This window comes from Selaginella moellendorffii, unplaced genomic scaffold, assembly GCF_000143415.4.
Source record: "Selaginella moellendorffii unplaced genomic scaffold, v1.0 SELMOscaffold_139, whole genome shotgun sequence".
In the NCBI taxonomy this organism is placed as follows: domain Eukaryota; kingdom Viridiplantae; phylum Streptophyta; class Lycopodiopsida; order Selaginellales; family Selaginellaceae; genus Selaginella; species Selaginella moellendorffii.
The window spans coordinates 183,665-204,849 of NW_003314400.1; the positions used below are offsets into that span (position 1 = coordinate 183,665).

Consider the following 21,185-nt stretch of genomic DNA (forward strand, 5'->3'; position numbering starts at 1 on the left):
AGTTTTGCCAACTGGTAGAAGGTTTGATCAGCCGTCGTTGTCGGGTTCGTATGTCCATGCAGGCCCAAAGAAGGAGCCTTTGAGTCAAGAAACTCCAAAGAAGGAAGAATCAGTTCACAACACGAGCACAAACACAAGCTGCTCAACAGGTGCACGTAGACAAATGTCTTCGCCGGATCTTGGAGGTACACTTGCACTGACTGCTATTTGGATGTTTACATTTTCTTTTCCCACAGAGAATGATCACTCCTGATACAAACGAAGAGGCCACTCCAGATGAGGGAATGAGGTATACTTTTAAATCTTCTATGTTTCACGGGTTTAAAGCAATCTTTGTAGAGAATAGCTTTAGCTTGGATGGTGAAGAGCGAGGAGCGTGGAAATTGTTCTGGTGGCTTTCTAGCAGGTGAGCCTTTTGTATGTCATATTGGTTGAACGATCTCCTTGACGTCAATCCGGGAACACAAGCCATTAAACCTGAGATTAAACCTAAGATCCTGAGCTTATGCCAAATAGAAGGGGTGGCACTCTTGTCGTACGCCCGACAAGCGTTTTGAGACAGTGGTATCATGAGATCGAGGAAAAAGTTACAGCGGCGGCAAGGTAACAGGAAGAGGTGTCCCTACGAGTTAGCCAAATATGACGTTGTGTTAACCACGTACTCAATTGTAACAAATGAGGTGCATTCTCCTTGCCCACCACTTCCAATTCCAGTCGCAAGTATGCCAGACCTACGCCACGCTCCTCAAGTGCGAATCCATGTCCACATTGTCGCTAACAGCCTCACCTCCGCGATCACCTTTTCCTCCGGAGCGGGATAGCTTTGGAGACTGGGCTGGTGAAGATGGAGCTATCTCATGAGTTATAGAACACCATCTCAGCTAGCACGCAGGTAGTGGCTCCTCCATTCTCAGGGCCTCCTGCTCCAGCTCTTCAAATCCAAGCTCCCAAGACTAGCATACCAAAGACAATAGGTAAGGGAAACATCATAGAAAGCTTTAGTGTACCTCAATGGAAGCTCCCAAAGCAGAGTCAAAGCTTGCATTCACAATACTTGGAAGAGTACCCTCCTGAAAGAAAATTCTTGCCCGTGCCTACGTCTGTACTTTCCCTTCTCCTGAAACACAACACACAACACACAAGTGAGCACGAATCGAATGGTTTCTAAACATACGCACAGTTTGGCATCGAAGTTGAGCCCACCAGGAGCAAGACCTCCCTACACGAAGATAAGATAAACAAAAGATGATACGGTCAGGCGAAGAAACAAGTTTTCGAGTGACTTACATTCTGAAGCACTCAAAGCATCACTTGCGTGGTTTCTGCAATATCCATCAGGAGCAGGTCGGTATCCCATCCTGAAAGAAAATCTCTGAGGTACTGCGTGAAACGAAGTAGCGGAAAAAACCTACCTGTTTGAGCGTCACCAGTGTTGGCGTCAATGTTTCCCAAAACTCCATTGGTTCGAGAAACTTCCAGTTCATGACAGCAGCTGCATTCCACGAGTATCAGTACAAACAATAAACTTTCGGCTGTCTTACCTGTGTCGTTGCGTGGTTGCATTCGAAGTCGTCCGCGCCGGAGGAATAGAGTTAGATGGATCTACGGGGAAAACCACAAGCTAGCTTACCCTTCAATCCATGTTTTTGCAAGAATCCAATCGCCGTTGCAGCATCCCAATCATATCTACATAAACAAACATTAAGTAAGGTGCATTAAGTTTAAAGCAAGCCGGTACTGATGCTTCGTGGGTTCCTGAGGCTTTGGTTCAATGAGAAGCACGCCTGCGATATGAAAGAAAAAAATGTCTCAGCACCAAGCAGTCAGCGTGAGATACTTACCGTCAAATTCGATCTTCTTCTTGTACTCAGCGGCCGATTTCAAAAATTGTCCCTGCAAAGCCTATAGCTGCCGAAGTTGAAGACGAGAACAAAGAAATTATTACCAGGTGATTGAGCTCCCTCTCAAGGTCTGTGTCCAAGAGAGACTGAAATCCTTCCCGGCCACCCCAGAACACGTAATTCTCTCCACCAAGCTCGTTCGTAGCCTGAAAGCAGAAAGCTCAGACGTCAGCATGAATAAAAGAAGAGCAAAACATGTAACATACCTCTCTTGACTTGAGCGGCTGCATAAGCATAAATCCTAGCGTCGGGACTAGAAGCAATTACAATAGGAAAGAGAGCAACAATACCTGGTGGCTGCGCCATGCCTGTATCTTGGGTGCTTGAAAAGCTGCGCTGTTCCCTAGAGAGGTCTTGTGGACTGGTCGGACATCACAAATGCGCACATAGTTCCTGTCTCAAGCTCAAGGTTAGAAGTTCCGGAAAGTTTCAAGCTTTCATGGTACGCTAGGAAGGGGGTTTGCTGCTACTGGCCCCAAAGGAATTCTGACACAGCAGCAGCAGCGAAATGGCCGCAGACCATCAGGACTTCGTCATCGGATTCATTTCCATAAATCCTGCTGCATGGCCTCCAAGCTGCCAATCTCGGAGTGCTCTCCCGAGGACGTTTACAATGGGCGAGATGAAAAGAGGCACCGCGTCGGAGAAGTACCAACGTACCAGCAGTTTATCTTGTGCTCCCACTCAGAGCACACGAAAAAACCCGTTCTTTACCGCTGGCCATTTACTCCCCCTTTGATAGACCGTCTCTTGGCCATTTTGATAATGCGGGGCCTCGTCCATCTGTGCTGCTGCTGCTGCTGCTGCTGCTTGGGATTTCTGGCTGGCTGGATTCGTCGCTGGGGCTCCAGCCTCTGATCTTGTCAAAGATCTTCCAGGCCTTCGTTCAAGCAGTATGCCATGTGCCGGATATATGTGAACTCTATCTCGTTCCTCTTCCTTGATATCCAAATGGTTCTCTCGTCCTCTCTCTCTTTCTAAAATGCCGGTTTTTCAGGACCCGGATGCTCGTCGCTCGGAGGTGGTGCATTCACGGAGCTCGGCCCTTTCTATCCCGACTCCAAATCGGATGGCCTGGTGCAGGAACTGGTCGGAGAAATTCTCTGGGTTCCTGTGCTTGTTTACGTCGATACTCGCCTCAGCTTCAATTATCCGGTTCTCCGATGGCTGAAAAGCTCTCCAAGTTAGAACCATCAATGATCGGACTCAAAAAACATACGAACTTACCCGGAAGGGATTCCAAATCTTCGGCCCAACATCGTTCGGCTTGCCGAAACACACGCCCTAGTAACCGGGAGAAATCCCAGCATCACAAACTTGCTCTTCCGGAGAAGATGTTTCCAGTGCAAGAGGAACCACATTGTCCTCCACCGGAGGAGTTTCCATTTTATCTTCCAGAGGTTCTTGCACCATAGCAGCGGCAGAGCTGCTGTTCTTGATGTGTGTGGAAGTCAGCAAGTTCTTCATGGCAGCAGCGTGCTGCTGCTTCATCGACGACGAGAGCCCGATCAAAAAGTACTGCTTCTCCTTGGACGGCGGCGACATACACCCCTGCTTGATCGGCGTGGAAACGCCGTGCCCCAGATCGAATGCGTTGCGGATCAAAGGCGTGTTGCTCACTGGCTGCCTGGCTAGCTGCCGCAGAGAGTTGAGAAATCTGCCCCCTCTCATCTTGAGGCGCTCGGCGAAGATCAGTACTCCCAGACGATCTGGCAAGAATCACTCACCAGCAGCCGAGCGGCATCGCCAGCGCCATCGCGGCCTCGCTCGCCATAGCCTGGCCGTTACGCGGCACAGAAAGATTGGTCCAGGGGCGGCGAGTGTGTAGAGGATGAAGTTTGGATGAAATGCAGAGGATTTTGGAGGATCGAGGCCTCAAGCTGCGCCCAGCAAAGAGAAATGCCAGTGGCCTTTTGTTTTTCTTCATTGCTCTCAGACAGAATGTTATTTTCTGGAAGACGATGAAAGAGGCATGATCTCGTTCGATCTTTGCTGGTTTCCAGCACGGATTCCGAGCTCGAGAAAATGGTTTTGGAAAGGCTGGATGAATTTGGCACTGATGAAAGCAATGTAGGCAACTTCGCCGCTCCGTGCGAGAGGAACGAACGCAGAGAAATCTTTGTCTGAATGGGCAAAGGATAGAGGAGTCAAAAGCAACATTGGCATAGCTGGTGAGTCTGGGTATATTTTTCTATGACGATCTTAAAAGCTTTGTGACAAAACAGATTTTGAAGGATATGGTAGAGGAGGGGCTGCAGCCTGCAGCGTGCGATTTAAAAGCTGGAGATCTCGTCCTTGAGATTCCCAGCGAGATTATTATCTCTGAAACTGTCACGCTGGAGTCGGATTTCTGTTCGATTGCTGTTTACACGGATCGAGTAAAGTGACTTGCGTCACCGTTGCATTTTTCTGCCTCGTTCTTGCTTGCTCTGGTGAGAAAGATGTTCCAGAAGGAATTGCCACTCACAGACTGATCGAAGAGAGCGAGCTTGCTTCCAACGAACCCTTGTGCCACTCGCTCCTGAACACCGAGCTTGGGAGACTAGAGGGCGTTCGGGAAATTTTTGAAAAGATGGCGAGCAAGAACGTGATCTCCTGGATGTCCATCGTCTCGGCTCACGCCCAAGCAGTGGAGATGACTCTGTCGCTCTTCGTGAGAATGCAGCTGGATGGCCTCACTGCACACAGATCGAGTGCTCTCACTGCCTGCTCGAGCATTCCAGCTCCAGTGCAAGGCAAGCTCCTCTACCAGGAACTTCTGGAGAGCGGTGGCCTGGAAGACGATGCAGTGCTCACGACCGCATTGCTCGACATGTACGCCAGCTACGGGGGCCTCGAGAGGTTGTTCCGGGACATGGTTTTCAAGGACGAAGTCACGTGGACTGCGATGATCGCTGGATATGTGCGCAACGATCTAGAAAGCCGTGGAGCTCTTCCGGGAGATGCTGGCAAACGGCTTGAGCCCCGGGGCCGTGACGTTTGTGCACTTGTTCTCGGCGGAGTCGCGCTGGTACCTTTATATGTTGCTCGAGAACTACAAGCTGGTGCACGAGCTGGATCACCAGGTCTGTGATTGTTCGGCTTGCTGGAACGTCTCAACAGGGCCGATGAGCTGATCCAAACCGGGCCTGGAGGACGCTGCTTTCGGCTTGCAAGACGCACAACAAGAAGGATCGAGCGGACCGAGCGGCAAAGAAGAATGACAGCAAGCTCGATCCGGGATGTCGCTCTCATCCTCTCCAACTTAAACGCCGATGCTGGGGAATGCAAAGGCGGAAGAAGCAACAGCCGCAGGGCCAGCTCCTCGTTGCTATGATCCTCCAAGCCAGGAAACACGTAGTGAGCGCAGGACTACACAAGTTGTGGCGAGAGGGAGGGAGTTGGGATCACGGAGACCAGCAAGCTCGGCTGTCGCGGGGTGATGATGATAGAATAGTTCCACGCAAGACAAGGGTGGAGCTCGATTGTTGGGACGATTACTACAAGCTGAGGCAGCGAGCTCTGAGGAACAAGAGCTCCTCCTCGTCTCACTGCTCGCTGGTGAGCCAGAGAAGCTCAGCGAAGTCTGGAGCAACTAAGCCTTCGGTTTTGGTCGTATTCCTTTGAGACAGTGGTTTGTTGTCAGAAAATGGCAACATCCACAAACCGGAACTGAAAGTTCTAAGCATGATTCGAGCTGCACCCTATCAAAACGAAGTAAAAGTCAATGACGTTGCAAAGTCCCAACAGCTTTAACGAACCTCTGAAATTGGTAATCCAAACGTCACCCTAGAAAGAACGCCTTTCAGAGCATCTGGAGCTCCTAGAAAAGGAGCACCTGCAAGAGATAGCATTGCTGGTAAGAAGGTTAACAATCCGCCAATCTCACCTAGAGCATGATACGTGAAAATGTGATCGTCGATCCAAGTGGTGTACAGTTTGGGCGGTACTTCTTGTTTCAACCATTCCAGAAAATATCTGAACACATTATTCCCAAGAGAATGCGCGAAAACGAGGGCCGTCACTCGTTTTCGCGCATACTCTTGGCCCCCCTCGCAGCTTCGGAAGCGTCTCGAAAGTTAGCCTGGAATTAGAGATTAGAAAAACAAGAGGTGATTTTGAGAAGGCAAAACCTCAGCCTGTGGAAGTACAGACCTCGTTCGAGGAGAACTGGACCCGCCAATCTCCAGTCGTAGGGTGCATCAACGCCGAACTCTACACACCAAGAAACCCACTCCTTCCATACAGAAGACAATGGTCCTGTGATATCCTGATTAACAAAACGAATAGAGAAAAAAATGGATACCTGTGAAATATCGGAAAATTTTTTCAAACGAAACTCACCAGAGCTACTTGTTTATGCTGTTGTCTCAGCTCCTAGACCATGATCCTCAAAGGTTTGAAACCCAACTTCCTTTCCCGATCCTGCTGGTGCAAAGCTCTGTTCGAGATCGCAGCTGTCAGTGCTCTGAAAGATCCTGAAAAAAACTAAAAATCCAGTGAGCTGAAATCAAGGGGCGAGAAGGGACAATACCATGATCTCGTGCAGCCATTTATCAATCCCTGAGTGCCAGAGATCTGTTGCAGATGTCATTCTAGGACCTTGCAAAAAGGAGTTCTTCTTTGTCATAGCATCAGAGGGGTAAAAAACGCAAAAGAAGCTATAGTCGAAGCTTCTCGACGGCTGAAACTTCCCACGTCCAAAACACGGAAAGATTAGCAAAAACAGTCAAAATGAATCAAGCAGAAGCTCACTGTTTGCCAAGTGATTCTTCCCGTGTTTAATTCTGGCGGAACTTGTTGAAGTGACACTTGACAGAAATTCTCGTTAAAAGAAACTGCAAACTTTCCTCACACGATGCTCACTGTTTTGTCCCCACTACTTATTTAATGGGGGTGAGCTGCGTTGCTGCCTCAGCTCCTGGATCATGATCTTGGCGTCGTCGGTGTTGCTTTCCTCGCTGGCGCCTCAAAGTCAACGTTGAAGGTGACTAGGTTTGGCTTGAATCCCTTCTCCAGCATCTCTCTGCAGCAGCTGAAATCCCAGCTTCCCTTTCCCGAGCTTGCAAATCGTGCTGATCAGAGCTACGTACGAGATCGCATCCACCAGTCCAGCAGCCATCGGATGAGGGGCCGATTTATAATCTGAAAATAGAAAACAATTAACCATATAAATAGATGATTCATTGATCTTCATTCCTCTGAAATCTCTGCGGTTTCCTAAAAGGGACGTGTCAATCAATGGCTGACAACGACTCAAAAAAGATGTGAGTTACCCTAAACAGGCTTGGGTAATGGAAGATAGAAAGTAAAAGCATAAAAGATAAAAGTTTTGCTGCCCAATGATGAAATCTAAGTTAACCAAAAGCGTGGCTTTCCAATTTAGGATAAACTTGGATGTTAAGAAATTACTAATTTCTACATTCAAAAATATTATAATATGCAAAAGCCATATTTTATATTTTATGTAAATTAATTTATATATAACTAAGAAATAATGCAATACTAATATACTTAAAAGTCTCTCAAAAAAAGATGATTGCAGTGATCATATCCATGCTGAACTGAAGAGCATTACTACCTCAGTGTTAATTATAAATGGAAAAATTATTGTGACAAGCCACACGGAAAGTTCGATGAAGAGAAAAGCGCGAAAACCCAGCCGTTCGATGGACCTTTGCCATAGAACCTACGGCTGGCATTCATTTGTTTCGCGCTCGAATAAAAATCACATAGCCTTGATAAAGACCGTAGAGTTATCTACGCTCACCTCCCACTTAAATGCCTAGCCAGAGTGATTTCCACGTTGTCCGTCCCAAGTTCATCACGGGACACATTCTTTTCCCGGATCCATAGAAGCTCAAAGTGCTTGCCATACCTCTCAGGATTAAAAATCCCTGCAGACTCACCCCACCACCTTGGATCTCGAGCGATCGACCAGATGTTAATCAGCACTCTTGTTTTCGCAGGGATGGTGAAGCCGTTTACCTCGCAGTCTTGGTGTGATTCGTGGGGAGCCATTAGAGGAGCCGGCGGATGTCTCCTTGACTGCGGCTTTGAGCTATTTTAGTTTGGAAAGATCATCTTCATTTACTTCTCTACCGGATTTTTATGAGCTCCGAGAGTGCCCACTCTGTGCTAATGGCCGCTGAGTCAGGTCCTCCGGTAAGTACGTCCTGGAATACAGCCGTTTTACGATGGCTTATCGACAGACTCTTTCCTTCTTGCCCTCTGCGATGTGGATGCTGCATACCTTGATCGCTCCTTCCATCTTTCAGCGCTCCGGACCGATATTCTTACCTTAAACCGCACAAGATTAGTGGGAATCTACGTTGTTTAAGCTAACCCAGCCTTTACTTTAGTGCACATATAAATAAGATCAAGTCCTTTAGGGTCATACGAGCTATGGCGAGAGGAAGCAAGAGAAGTAGAGAAGACGATGGTATCATGGTGCTGACAAAGAAGCGTCGACTGAGAAGCGAGAGGGCTTGCAAGCTCACGGCCGAGGAGGTGAGGGATCAAAACTTGTACGGCGTGTGGGAGCACCACGACCTTCCGGACAACGTGTACCAGTGCCCAAGGTGCCAATCTTACAACACGCGGTTCGATTACTACAACAACGAGAAGAGTACTGGCAAGCGTGACCAGCCGCGCTACGCTTGTAGGTCGTGCAAGGGAAAATGGACACAAGGTGGCAAGGTAAGGGCCGTATCGCTATCGCCCAACGGTGGAAATAAGAGAACTTTAAAGAGCCATGGGGGAGACAAGATCACTCCAGTCGTCCAGGAAGAATTTGTAAGCGAATCATCTCAAGTTATGGGTGATTGTGTTGCGGGTTTTGATCAAACTACTTTTTGGGAGCAAGGTCATGGTCTGGGTGATTGTGCCCAACCTTTATCTCACGAGGCCTTTGATCAAAACAGTTGTTGGGAGCTTCTGCCAGCCTTGGGTCAAGGACCTGTTGGTGATTGTGTGCAAGAAGTGTTTGCTCAAGCTAGCGAGCTTGGCGATGGAGTGTTTGCTGATCAAGTTAGTCAGGAGTTTGTTGGTGGGGTTCAAGGTGGAGATGTGCAAACCAATTGCTGGGGGCAACCTCAAGAATTCAACGATGTGTTTCTTGATATTGAGGGATTTCTGGCAGACCTGCCAGAAATACAGACTTGCTGATTGATGGAAATTTTTGTCAAAAGAATTTATAGTTGGATCCCAGGGTTTCCAGATTTGTTTGATGAATAGAAGCCTACATAGTATTATATTTCAATCTGTATGTCAAATATATGAAAAGCCGCAAAGATAAGAAAAAATATATACTTTTTCTTTCTCCTCTTTCTCAAAATAGTTAAAGCACAAGCTGTTGGATTTCTTGGGCAATTTGTCCTATGTGATTCATTTATCATTTTAAAGCACAAGCTCCTGGATTTCTTGGGCGACTTGTCACTATGCTCTCAATCAGGAAATTCCAGTATTCTGCACATTTAATACAATAAAAAGTTTTGCAAAATGTGTTTAATCTGAACTTGATGACTATTTGCAGATTGTTTGATTTATCACTGCTCTGGAATGGCTGGTGTTATCTGAAGCCTGTTGCTGTTGACAAGGCTCTGCTTCCAGCTACTCAAATGTTGGAATTTGTCACTCAACTCAGTCGATGCCAGCAGCCTTCAGTGATCAGGTTTTGGAACTTAATGGCATAAAGGCACAAGAGCTGGATAAAGTGATTATACAGGAGTTTGTTGAAGCTTTTGGCAGACAAATGGTGGTGGAATCACAACTTTCAGCTTTGACATTGCCTACAGACCTGTTCATTCTGCAGTAGTTCAGTGGCCACATTTTTTTATCTGCGGGTATGCATCAGTGCTGAGCAATGTTCTCCATGAACCTTAGCCCCAATCCATTGGCCATTTTTCAGATTGACAACGGGACCTGTTTTGACTGTTTGTCAGACATATGTACAGACATTTGCCATTTACCTTAAACAAACAAAAGAAATTGGTACAAATTTTTTAATTATATCTATCTAAACTCACATTTTTTTCTGGTCTCAAATTCTGGAACATAACGATTAAACTATATTTTAGATATTAAACGTCATTCATTACTTCAGCTTCATCACTTGTAGTCACTGAGCACCTGCTTCATAGCGTGAAACTTAGGACGGGAGACAGGCATGACAACAGGAAAGCGTCCCTTGAACCAGTCCAGATCTCGACCACCAAACAGCGATTCCTCACGGTAATGCAGAAAGTTGTGCTGGATAAGGCTGAAGAGTGCCTCCTTCCGGATGACTTGACGTAGATCGTTGACGCTGCAAACACCACCCTCAGCGTCCGTGAGCCTTTTCAACAGCAACTTGAACTCGTCAGGAGTCCACAGAGGCGAGACGCCCTTCAGCCGATCTTCGGCAAAGGGGATCCCCAGCACAGGCCTCGTCCATTTCTGCGGAAGGTTCTCCGGCTGCATGCCTTCGGCGATCTCTGCCCATGACTTGGCCTGCATGAATCGTCGAGCTTTCTCCCAGGCTGCCTGCATCTCAGCTTCATCGTTTCTGCACCACGAAAGCTGTCTAGCAATGTGCTTGAGCGAGTTGATCCTCCCACCAAAGTAGTCGTAAATCTCCTTCCACATCCCGGGTGGTACGTCTCGATCTTTCAGCAGCCCCTTGAAAAACTTGAAGGACTCTTCCTCCGTAAGATCACCCACGACTCCAACCATATACCTGTCTTTACCGAAATGAGCCTCCACCCAAAACTTGAAGAAGTCCTCCGACGAGCAAAGGATCACGTTAGTGATTCCCATCTGCTTGGTAACCATGATCAGCCAGGCCTGGAGAGTCATCAAGTTCTCCTCTTCTGATTCACTAAGGCTCCACTCGTGCAGCCGGTTGGCCTCGTCGATGATCAGAGTGGGATATCCTCCTTGGCCACGAGAAACGAGCCGAGCAAGCGACGTCCACCCTGCGAACAAGGATTCCAGCGCCTTCAGAAGTTCTTGCATGTCCGTCCCTTCGACCTTCTCAATAGCATCCATCGCCTCGATCAAATCCTTGAAAAGCTGTTTGATGAAGCCGGCTCCTGCCTCCTCTTCGTCTGCCTCGTCTGCCTCATCCTCCGCCTTACCTGACTCCATGCTAGCCTTCCCCTCTGTAGAGTTCATCAGCTTCTCCAAGAATTTCCTGGCGGCGGGCACAAAGTTGTACAAAACCTGCGCCTTCAGCTCCCTCCCAAAGCTGGCCGCCGTGTTGAAAGTGCCGGAGCGCATGTCAATGTGAAAAGTATGGTTGTCCTGGCGCTCTCGAAACATGAACTCAGCCAGCAGTGCGGACTTGCCTGAATCTGGAGGCCCCGTAACAAGAACCATCGATCCATCCCGAGCCGAAACCATATCCCTGAGACCCTTCAGCTCTTCTGATCTGTTGAAGAACACCTGCGACGACAACCTGGACGCCCTCCAGAGATTCCTCCTCGCCATCGCCAACGAAAAATCCCAGTTTTAGGGTTTCTAACAGACGGTCGGAAATGCTAAAAGCCATTTATATCCGACCTTTCCCCTTGTATATTCAGAAACAATTTATTCTTCATGTTTTTTCTCGTCTAGAATTCACGCCTAGAAACTCGCAAATAAATCTAATTTGCCTCTAAAGCTGATTGAATTGCCCCCGCAGCCTTGGACAAATTCGCAACTTTGTCCATGTAGCTAATTCAGTTGTATACCAGAATAAAATTAATTTAATTTAATTATAACCAGGTTAGCTAAATAACATGTAGTAATAATTTGGATGTAAACAATATCTTGAATATAATAATAATTTTATTGACAATTAGAATCAAAATTACGTTTTAGGCAACACTTTCTTTTTCATTTGGGTTTTTAGTGTCTTTCACTTTCCTTTCAGCTACTCTGTTGGGATTTATAGGAAATCTTTTTCAAATATGCATATGGTGAGTTTTATTTATGTTTTTAAAAAGGTTTTTGGTTTTAAAATCAGAAAAACATATAGGAGCTATTGCAGGGTAAATTGTGATATTATTACTGGTCTTTTTTTATTTTATTTTTCATCCTACGTCTTTAGTTTTAAACTTTGCCTATCTCTTTCAACATAGATTTTGTGGTGAGCATCCTCTCTTTATTAAAATTATGAAGCATACGATGACTATTAGCTCAGATTTATTTGATCAATGACTGAGATTCAATATCTTATCTTTCATAATCAGCTCATATTTTATCTTCCATAATCAGTTCATCCTAATCCAAAGCTAAGTAAACAACCATATTGATATTTTGAAGTTTTTCTATTTTATTTTGCTAACAACACTAAATTGATGAAGTTATTGAATATTGATTTTGAATATTTTCAGGTCTGGAGTTTCTCCTGTACGAGATCTCTCTTCCACTATTTCCGTCACCTGCAGTATTTTTTAGGTTTAAAGTTGAAGAATTATTATGAGGATATTGTTTTCAGTTACCATCACCACCAATTTATTATCGCCACGTCTTTTTACATCTACGAAGCTTATCTTTTGATAGCAGCATCATGCTTCTTATCTTTTGGCATTACTTTTAATTCTAATGTTTTAATCTCAGCAGTTTCCTCTTGACTTTATATGTTTTTGATTTTTTTAATCAAGCACTTTTCTGAGTCGGAGGCCCAAGTTAAATTCGAATTTGTTTGTGTCTAAACAAAAACCATGCACGAATTGTTTCCTCCTCGACTTTTGTTTTGTGCTCATTGAGCTATATGCTTTAAATGCTGTATTTAAATTCCTAGCTGAGATATCAGTATAATCCAACTCACTCTACCAACTGCTGTTTCATTCAAGTTGAAAGAAGTAACATTTTTCCTGTACAAAGTGGTTGATTGTTCATCTTGCTTTGTGAGGAGCCAATTCTGTGTATTCTTAATGAGGCAATTTGCATCATGGCACTGAAATTTCCAATCTGATAGCGTTCAGCTACAAGAGCTGCACTTCCTAAACTCTACCCAAAAGACTTTAATAGGCTGGTAGTGAGGTTTTAGTAGTAATTATTAGTTTTGCCAGGTGGCATAAAATTGCCATGTCATAAGTAGTTATATCTACTTGGAACATCTTAACAAGATCTACGATTCCGTTGTAACACCAATCACGTTCCCTGCTTTAACACACGCTCGTGGACACTCTGGTCACACACGAACTTTAACAACTTATCGTGTGATACTACATCCTCACATTACATGCATCCTATGTTATGCATTTATTTATTCTCCACTTAACCACTAGGAAAAGAACCAATTAGTTATGAGAATTCCCTCTGTGTTGTACAAGATATATGATTCCATAGTATTGAATGCAAACGATACTGTTGGCCCAATGTACATAGACACACAGAGGCATTGATGCGTAGGTAAATTGTTTTCTTTTCCTCGGGATTTCTTCTTGGCGTTTTGTTGATCTAATTCAAGTTCTGAGACTGTAACGCACTTATTTATTCTCCCCTTAACCATCAGGGAAAAGGACCAATTGGTTATAAGAATTCCCTCTGTGCTACACAAGATCTACGATTTTGTAACATCCACCACGACACTCTGGTCACACACGAATCACGTGATTCGTGTGTGACCAGAATCATGTCCCTTGACATCCTATCGTGTAGACTATGTGCCCATACACATTCCATGCATGCCCATGTATCATGGTGGGGTAAGCCATGTATACATCTCACACTCAGTGTATGACTATTGCATATCGGGGGCTGAAGCCAGCGGACTTCCGGAGGTGTGTGGAGCCCATCACCGCTCCCATACTCCCATCAGGAAAAGGGCCAATTGGTTATGAGAATTCCCTCTGTACGGCATAAGATCTACAATTCCGATGTAACATCCACCACGATTCCCTGCAGGATGAGAATTTCCTGTGCCTGATGGTTAAGGCCAATTGGCTATGAGAATTCCCTCTGTGTTGTGTTGCCGATTCCGACCTAACAGAGACTTTTGGACGAACTTAACTATTGTAAATTTATATAACTACTGTATTTAAAAATTCATTAATCAAAAATGTATTTCAGTAATTGCAGGCAGCAATAAAGGGAAACGTTTTTTTATATGAGGTAACATTTCCTTTTATATGCACAATTTCAGAAAGAACATGATACTAAAAAGCACAATGCAAAAAATACAAAGTGATTAGGGACCAAAAATGGATAACACCCCTGCATGTTCTTTACCTGAAAGTACGTTAGGAAATAACATTCAAGCCCCATTTGGCACCCCTAACGTTGGAGTCGCATGCATTCTCCTATTACTCTCAAAGTTACCAGATGAATCGGTGAGATAAGTTTTCAGTGGTACAGAGCCAAATGTGAACATCTGCTGGACAAGGAAACGAAAGATGATCAATTAATTGGCAAGGAACAAGCTTGCCTCGCAGTCGAAACACTTTCGAATGAGCCCTTGTCCCCGGGTTCGTATGGCGTTCATCTCAGGCCAGCTTGTGAGTTACTTCTCAATCATACTAGCCAGGAGCTCGAGTTTAAATAAAGTGTTGGAGCCTTTCCCCTCTTTTGAAGATTGCTACGACTTTGTTGAGCTTCCATTAAACTTGTGGAGTCCATCTCTTAAAGCGACAGTTGAAGGAAATCCTGAAGGAAGTCAGTGTCGGCAGCATAGAGTATCTCGGTTGTAACTTGATAGTTCAAAGGAGTATAGAGATTTACGTCGCTTGAGTTGTTGAAGTGCCGCCTTAGTCTTTTCTTGATTCAGTGGTAGTGGTGCTGTTTGCTGGTCATATAGTTTGCTCAGATAGCTGTGCTAGCTCTCAACTTCTTAGATTCACCGGGGGTGTCTATTTCTTGAAGATACTGTAGGGATGATCCAGGTGGTATTTCATGTCTTTCGCCAGTTGGAGGTTCGTTTGCAATTCATACTGTCTGCATTTTGCCTTGACCACTTTGGAGAAGTTTTCTGCCTGTGGTTAATGTTTTAGGGCATGTTTGAGTTGCTTTTGCAGTGTATCATATTCCTTGTCCCATCATTCTTTACATGGTAAGCCGTATGCCTCGCTAGGTCGTCGTTTTCCACAGACTTTAATGGCTTTGTTGCAGAGAATTTAGTCGAGGAGTATAGCAGTGGTTGGTGTGTGGCTTCAGCAATCCATGTATATTGTATGTTATCTCTGTACTCTGTAACGCTCTTCTTTGGCCGCAAACATTTTGAACGCAATGGGAGTGTCTGTCGCAAATCCGCATGTGTGGATCCTTAGTGAGAAGTGTGCTAGAATGAACTCATTTGTGCTCTTGCCTCCATTATAGGTGAAACATGTGTGCGAGGAGTTCTGTTCAAGATGATTAGCCGCACAGCTGTGCAGAAGGCCAGGAACTTTGAGCCACTGTTTTTGTCTACTAGCAACGTGTCTTGTGCAGTGATCTATTCCCATTCGAAATCATACCCATGAATTTTCTCTCAGCCAAGGCTGCCGGTGAGACAAAGCGCTTGTTAGTCCCCTGTTTGTGCATTGAAGTCTCCAGGTGGGATTAAGTAGCAGCATACTATCACAATGTCATCTTCCTGTTTTCCTCGGAGTTTTAGCATGAGGAATTGTTTGTAAACGGCGGAAGTTTTGTGAGATCCGTATACAGGAAGTAATGCCCCCAAATCCGCATGATCTGCCAGGAGTGGTCGGATGCCATGTGGAGAATAGTTGATATGGAAGTCGTTGTTCTATGCCCTGTTATGCATAGTCTAAGGTTAAACTCTGTGAATTCTGATATCCCGAGCCCTGACTTCCAGGGGAAGTCTTCAATCTTCCAGTTGAGGACGTGGATGTAGGAGCCGGCCGCAGCTGATTTTGAACAGCGATTCCTGGTCATACCTTTGAAGTTCAATAGTATCACTTGATATGCTTTGTTATATGTACAGTTATCTTTATATTTGGCCGTTGCATATTAATGTTGCTCAGCAAATGAAGTTGAAAAGTGAGAGGCCGGTTTCTTGCGTGGGAGGAGCTACGGGCGGCTGGAGAAGAAAGTCAGATGCGCCCGTGAACTTTGTCTGCACTCACTTGGGGTGATGTCGTGTTCGGGAGGAGGTTGTGTGTTAACTTGGGGTGAGCCCCTCTCCGCTGGTGCCTGCAAATTCCTATGAACAACCCTAGGCTATGAACTCACCATAGAGGAACTGAGAGGCTCTGAACCTGAGCTCGGTGCCCGAGAACTTCAGCAATTGTCCACAATTTATAAATACAAACCAACAATAGAAAAGACATAAGAACCTCAGGCATCCCCAACAATGAACAATTGAAGAGCAAACATGCAGAGCCAGGCTCCACATGTCTCCTCTCTAATTTGTTCAAAGTCGTCCTACACTACTCAATCACCAGCTCAAATCTCAACCAAGCCAAAGCCAGGTGCAGGATATGGATCCGTGTACAATCTCAAAGCCTCTCCAAAAGAATGATCCTCGTTGCCCAGATGAACAGACTCTAAAACCTCCATAGTACCGCACTCAGAGCTCCTCTCCAGCTTCTCTACGAGCTCCTCCACAGCTCCTTTGCGGCTCCTCTACAGCTTCTCTCCTCAGTGTCACAGAGCACATATATAGAATGACATCGTCTGAAGGTTAGTCCCACAAAGTCATTCTCGTACGCTAGTGGATCGCCGAAACCAGCTGGCGGGCTTGGAATTTAGTCACCTAAAGTCATAATAGGGATGGCTCTTGTACCATTACCAGAATACCAAATGCTGTCTGATGGCCTTTCATTGCATTTCTTGAACTTTGATATCAACACCCTGAATAGTAGTTAGCTTAACTAGTGAACAAGTGGTGCATTACTGAACATCAATGATAGCTATGCATAATGGGTGCCCAGGTCTGGTGAGGAAAAGGTGAAGAGTGTTAAAGCTTAACATTAAGCCTGAAGCTTTAAAGCAAATCCTAATTTATGATCTTAAAAAATTGTTTTAGGTTAGGATCTTATTTGAATCGATTTTACTTTATTCTTAAGTGTTTTAGTTGGCTTAGAGAAAGTGCAAAACATAATGCCATCTTAACTTAAAATAAGTTAAGATGGGCTAAGATTCAGTGAGAATGGGCTCACTATCAGAACTCTGCATAGTGACATCCTAGCAATGTGAACCAATCATCTGACACAGGAGTCAAGAAATGTTGTCCACCAACTCTCTTCGGCATTTACATCGACACTATGGAAGGAAAACAACTATCAGAGATTCAGGTAGCAGGTATGTATCTCTACCTCATGTTGTACGCTGACGATCTGTTACTCCTTGCATAACATATGCAATACCAGCTTGACGTAAGAGTGAGATGGTATTACTTCGACAAACAAAGAAGCAAGCCACCAGATCCGATCAAAGTCTTCTATTGTGGAACACTGAGAGTACAACAATACAAGTACCCTGGATACAGCGTCCATGAACGTGCCCCCTGGCATGCTGGAGCAGATGATCGTTTTCGTGGCAACCACAACATCAGCCATTAGGGAATGAAGCGCGAAATGCCCCATGCGTTGTATATGGTTTTTTTCTACAAGCTTGACGCAAAAAGCAACCCTTTCGGAAGTGCGAGTTTTGCACAGAAGATAGTCTGCCCGTGTTAAGTCCCCACCATAAATCAAATAAATAAACCATACAGAGAAATTTTGATTTAAAAAACATATATATCTATATATATCTATATTCAATTTACTATTTTCAATTTAACCACTAGTTAATCCACAAACCCCAGACACGATCAACCTCATTACCTTTTTCACATTGGCTTGACAGCTCCAACCTCTGAAAACCTTCATCAAGCAGGGGAGCAGTGATGGTCATAACACACCGCATTTCGTCTCCGGCTGCGAATCATCAGCAGTAAGTTACCTTCGAGGCTTCAACGTCTGATGGCGCGGTAGCTTCTTCTACCACTGGGAGGAGGAAGAGCTGGAGAAGGCAATGAGTTTGCTTGCGCTGCAGACGAAACGGGCTTACCACCAGCAGCAGGCGACAGTGTTGAGAGGTGCTGGAGTTGCTCAACCAGCTGCAAGGCCTCTCAAGAAAATCAGCAACAAAAGAAAATCACACCCCAATTGTTTCTACTCACAATTGAAGCATACGATTTCTTCCTTTGCGTGTCATCAGCGTCCACAGCCTCATCCATTTCCAATGTCGCATTGCTCCCTCACTCAACATCTCTTCTTCCTCCGCCTCCTCCTGAGGCATTTCATACTCGTCCTCTATTTGCTCTTCAGCGAGAACACTGTCGTTACTTCACGGTGAGGAGCTTCAGGGACTGTAAAACAAACTAAGAATGCGGCAGCAGCAGCAGTAGCAGTTCGACCAAACAAACAGCAGCAGCAGTTCAAGCACACAACAGTTCGACCAAACAAACAGCAGCTCCGACCAAACAAACAAAGCAGGAAAAACAAAGAAGACTGGCCGGTTCTACCAAGCAAAGCTTCAATGTGGACTAGAGATTGTTGAGCAAGTAGCCGCTTATGGTGCTCTGAAGCGCTTTCGTTGAGCCGGGACGCACACGCAACCCTCGTGAAGAGGCGGTGGAAGGATCAAGGAGTAGCTGATCAAATCCTGCCTAACCTAAGATCCTGCGGATTAAACCTTAAATATTTAACAGTAAACAAAAATAAGCTTGGGTTAGTGGACTTGGCCAAAACCCTTTAAGAAATACATATTGATTTAGTTTTGAGCGAATGCAAATAAATTTAGCATCACAAAAAAAGGTAAAGTCTCTCATCATTTTCTTTCTAGTTAAGGGGAAATAAATAACACTTTCATGACCTAAGACCTGTCAGTGAATGCAGGGAATACACAGCTAATTGGTTGCCACGGACAGGCTATCTCAAAATCAGGCCACACTCTTTCTCTGACACAGGTGAACACACTATTTGCCTCTTGCTGTTATCCTCTCACCTCCTGTGTGTTTCAGATACTGCTGCCACTGCAACCATAGAACAGTTCTTCAGCCAAGCCAGTGTCTCCACTGAACTGTCAACTCCTCTATTCTTACTTGTAAGATTTCTCGTCGTCGTGAACTGGCACTACGATGGCGTACGAGATCATTTTCTTCATCCGATCCTTGTTCTGGAGGCTACACACACGCACAAACAAACAATGGTCACTCGCTCACTCCACCACAAGAAAAGAGAAAATCGAAACGAGAATCGAAGAAAGAGAGCTCACAATTTCATGAGATCTTGGTTGCGGTAGCAGCTCTGGAGCACATCATCCTCGTTGAGAATCTCCTCGAGACTGCACTCTTCGCTTTCGAGCATGTTTGGCAGCTGATAGGAGGAATAGGAAGCTTAGCGCAAGGGAATGCAAGAAGGAACACCTACATTCGAGCCCCAGAAGGAGCCGGCCATGGCGCAGACGAGATTCTAGCTCCCAATCATCGACGAGCCTCTTCCCGGGACAAAACCCTAGCTAGATCCCACCTCAAAATGCGCGCCTCGATCGTGACAAGAAGAGGATGAGCAAGCCCGGAAGAGATTCTACCGCGCTGGAGCGTGGATTGGAAGCAAGAAAGGCGGCCTTGGGCCGAAAAGGAAGAAAGCTTTGGAACTAGGCCTAAGAAGAGAAATTTTGGAACGGCCGCCTTGTAAACAACACCTATAGTTATAACAATAGGGCGGCGGTGGTGAAGGTGGTGGCGGTGATGGTGGCGGAGGTGGTGATGGTGGAGGAGGTGAGGGTGGAGATGTGGTGGTGATGGTGACGAGGCAGTGATGGTGACAAGGGTGGTGACAAGTTCTACTGTTCTACCTTGTTGGGTGGCACAAACAAGACCACAAAGAAGATGAGTATTCATTTTATAGGTGGATCTAATGGTTATAGAAAAATAGAAAAAATGATATAAAGGTAATAGAGCATACGTTAAATTGATATAAAAGTCATCTTTAGGCTGAGACTTTTACGCACGAGTTTCTTGCGAGCGAGTCTTGTTCACAGATAGGGAGAGAGTTTGGTTGGGGGGGCACATCTCTTGAAAAAATATATATTGCAGGTGTCCTCAGATTGCTCAACGAGACTAAAAAACCCTGCGCGAGACCATGAGATGGCCACGAGGCAGCAGTATATACTTAGTGGCGCTTCGTGGGAGAGACACGAAAGTCGAAGCACAGAGACGGTGAGGACGGTGAGAGAGAGAGGGGGGGGGGGGGGGCCAAGCTTTGGAACTTGGAGGGATAGACCAAGAGCTTGTAGCAAGTTATCGTTCTAGGGGAATTGCCACCATATAGGTCCCGGCTTGCGCAGCTCTGGGGGATTCTGGAGCATGGTGCGCCCTAGCACTCTGCTCATCCTCTGCTGTGTGGGCTTCCTTCTCTTCCCGATTTTCCAGAGTGTCAATGGAGCTCTAGAACTCATAGACTGCGCACTCAACGAGCAACGCTGCTGTGCGTTCCCAACAGGTTTGGTTCTCTGGCAATGCTGGGCAAGGATTAGCTACTGGGGAGGCTGCGCTGCACCACCACCACCACGACGTCCTCCATCGCCATCACCACCACCAGCACGGTCCCCACCTCCACCATCACCCCCACCACTGTCACCACCCCCAACACAGTCCCCACCTCCGCCATCACCTCCGCCACCATCTCCACCACCTCCAACACCGTCCCCACCTCCGCCTTCACCTCCTCCGCCATCACCCCCACCACCATCTCCACCACCTCCAACACCGTCCCCACCTCCGCCTTCACCTCCTCCGCCATCACCCCCACCACCATCTCCACCACCTCCAACACCATCCCCACCTCCACCATCACCTCCACCACCGTCACCACCCCCACCTTCCCCTCCGCCACCATCACCGCCTCCTCCTCCTTCTCCACCGCCACCATCACCCCCGCCACCGTCGCCTCCGCCGCCATCTCCACCTCCTCCTCCTTCTCCGCCGCCACCATCACCCCCGCCACCGTCCCCTCCGCCGCCATCTCCACCACCTCCGCCTTCATCGCATTCCCGTCGTGTCTCCATTTCTATGATTGCAGTGACTATTATAACATCTCTCTGTTATTAGATGGCTCATTGGAGCTCCAATTTGTATAGCTGAGAGGTTTCCGTTTCGAGTTGTGAGTCTTTCCTTTGGAATGGAAATTTATGCACAGGGCCACAGTGAATGCTCTCGCGAGGCTCGTCCAAAATTGCAAGAACTTGGAGGAGGGCCGATGCCTCCACGCCGGGATCAAGCGCACCGATCTCTCCCGCGACTCTTACCTCAACAATCTCTTGATCGCGATGTATGGCCGCCATGGCAGCCCCGCGGACGCTCGCGACGTCTTCGACAAGCTTGGAGCTTCCACCACTATCTTCAGCTGGAAC

At 46.2% G+C, this 21,185-nt stretch overlaps 3 protein-coding genes, 1 long non-coding RNA gene and 1 pseudogene across 5 annotated transcripts; 1 reads left to right on the plus strand and 4 right to left on the minus strand.

Moving 5' to 3' along the window:
* Positions 1 to 565: 565 nt before the first annotated feature.
* LOC9630205 lies at positions 566 to 3,095 on the minus strand (annotated as a pseudogene).
* A 90-nt stretch (positions 3,096 to 3,185) lies between these two features.
* On the minus strand, positions 3,186 to 3,682 carry LOC9630522. The gene is made up of 2 exons (XM_024666337.1): positions 3,629 to 3,682; positions 3,186 to 3,572 (listed from the first exon to the last, which is right to left on the minus strand). Exon 2 carries the CDS (start codon positions 3,570 to 3,572, stop codon positions 3,186 to 3,188), a length of 387 nt encoding a protein of 128 aa, XP_024522105.1. The 5' UTR covers positions 3,629 to 3,682.
* A 4,603-nt stretch (positions 3,683 to 8,285) lies between these two features.
* Positions 8,286 to 9,047, plus strand: LOC9630524. Its single transcript, XM_002992619.1, has one exon. The coding sequence runs from the start codon at positions 8,286 to 8,288 to the stop codon at positions 9,045 to 9,047; it is 762 nt and encodes a 253-aa protein (XP_002992665.1).
* An 8,440-nt stretch (positions 9,048 to 17,487) lies between these two features.
* LOC112343212 lies at positions 17,488 to 18,389 on the minus strand. Its single transcript, XR_002991199.1, has 3 exons — positions 18,295 to 18,389; positions 17,950 to 18,138; positions 17,488 to 17,886 (listed from the first exon to the last, which is right to left on the minus strand). It is a non-coding gene; the product is annotated as an uncharacterized LOC112343212 (long non-coding RNA).
* Positions 18,390 to 18,522: 133 nt separating this feature from the next.
* LOC9630525 (serine/threonine-protein phosphatase 6 regulatory subunit 2) lies at positions 18,523 to 19,467 on the minus strand. Of its 2 annotated transcripts, none has more exons than XM_024666326.1 (4): positions 19,202 to 19,467; positions 19,047 to 19,147; positions 18,874 to 18,954; positions 18,523 to 18,804 (listed from the first exon to the last, which is right to left on the minus strand). In XM_024666326.1, exons 1-4 carry the CDS (start codon positions 19,226 to 19,228, stop codon positions 18,789 to 18,791), a joined length of 225 nt encoding a protein of 74 aa, XP_024522094.1. In that variant the 5' UTR covers positions 19,229 to 19,467; the 3' UTR covers positions 18,523 to 18,788. The 2 variants fall into 2 exon arrangements, with proteins under 2 accessions (XP_024522094.1, XP_024522093.1); XM_024666325.1 differs by having other exon boundaries at positions 18,523 to 18,823.
* Between the last annotated feature and the right edge of the window lie 1,718 nt (positions 19,468 to 21,185).

Bases quoted from the DNA above. Each gene is read 5' to 3' on its own strand.
- LOC9630524 (XM_002992619.1), top strand. From the start codon at position 8,286: ATGGCGAGAGGAAGCAAGAGAAGTAGAGAAGACGATGGTATCATGGTG.
- LOC9630525 (XM_024666325.1), bottom strand. From the start codon at position 19,228: ATGGCCGGCTCCTTCTGGGGCTCGAAT. The intron at 18,955-19,046 runs GTGAGCTCTCTT...GCGTGTGTGTAG, and splicing joins AACCAAGATCTCATGAAATT to CCTCCAGAACAAGGATCGGA. The intron at 18,824-18,873 runs GTAAGAATAGAG...GCTTGGCTGAAG, and splicing joins GACGACGAGAAATCTTACAA to AACTGTTCTATGGTTGCAGT.
- LOC9630522 (XM_024666337.1), bottom strand. From the start codon at position 3,572: ATGAGAGGGGGCAGATTTCTCAACTCTCTGCGGCAGCTAGCCAGGCAG.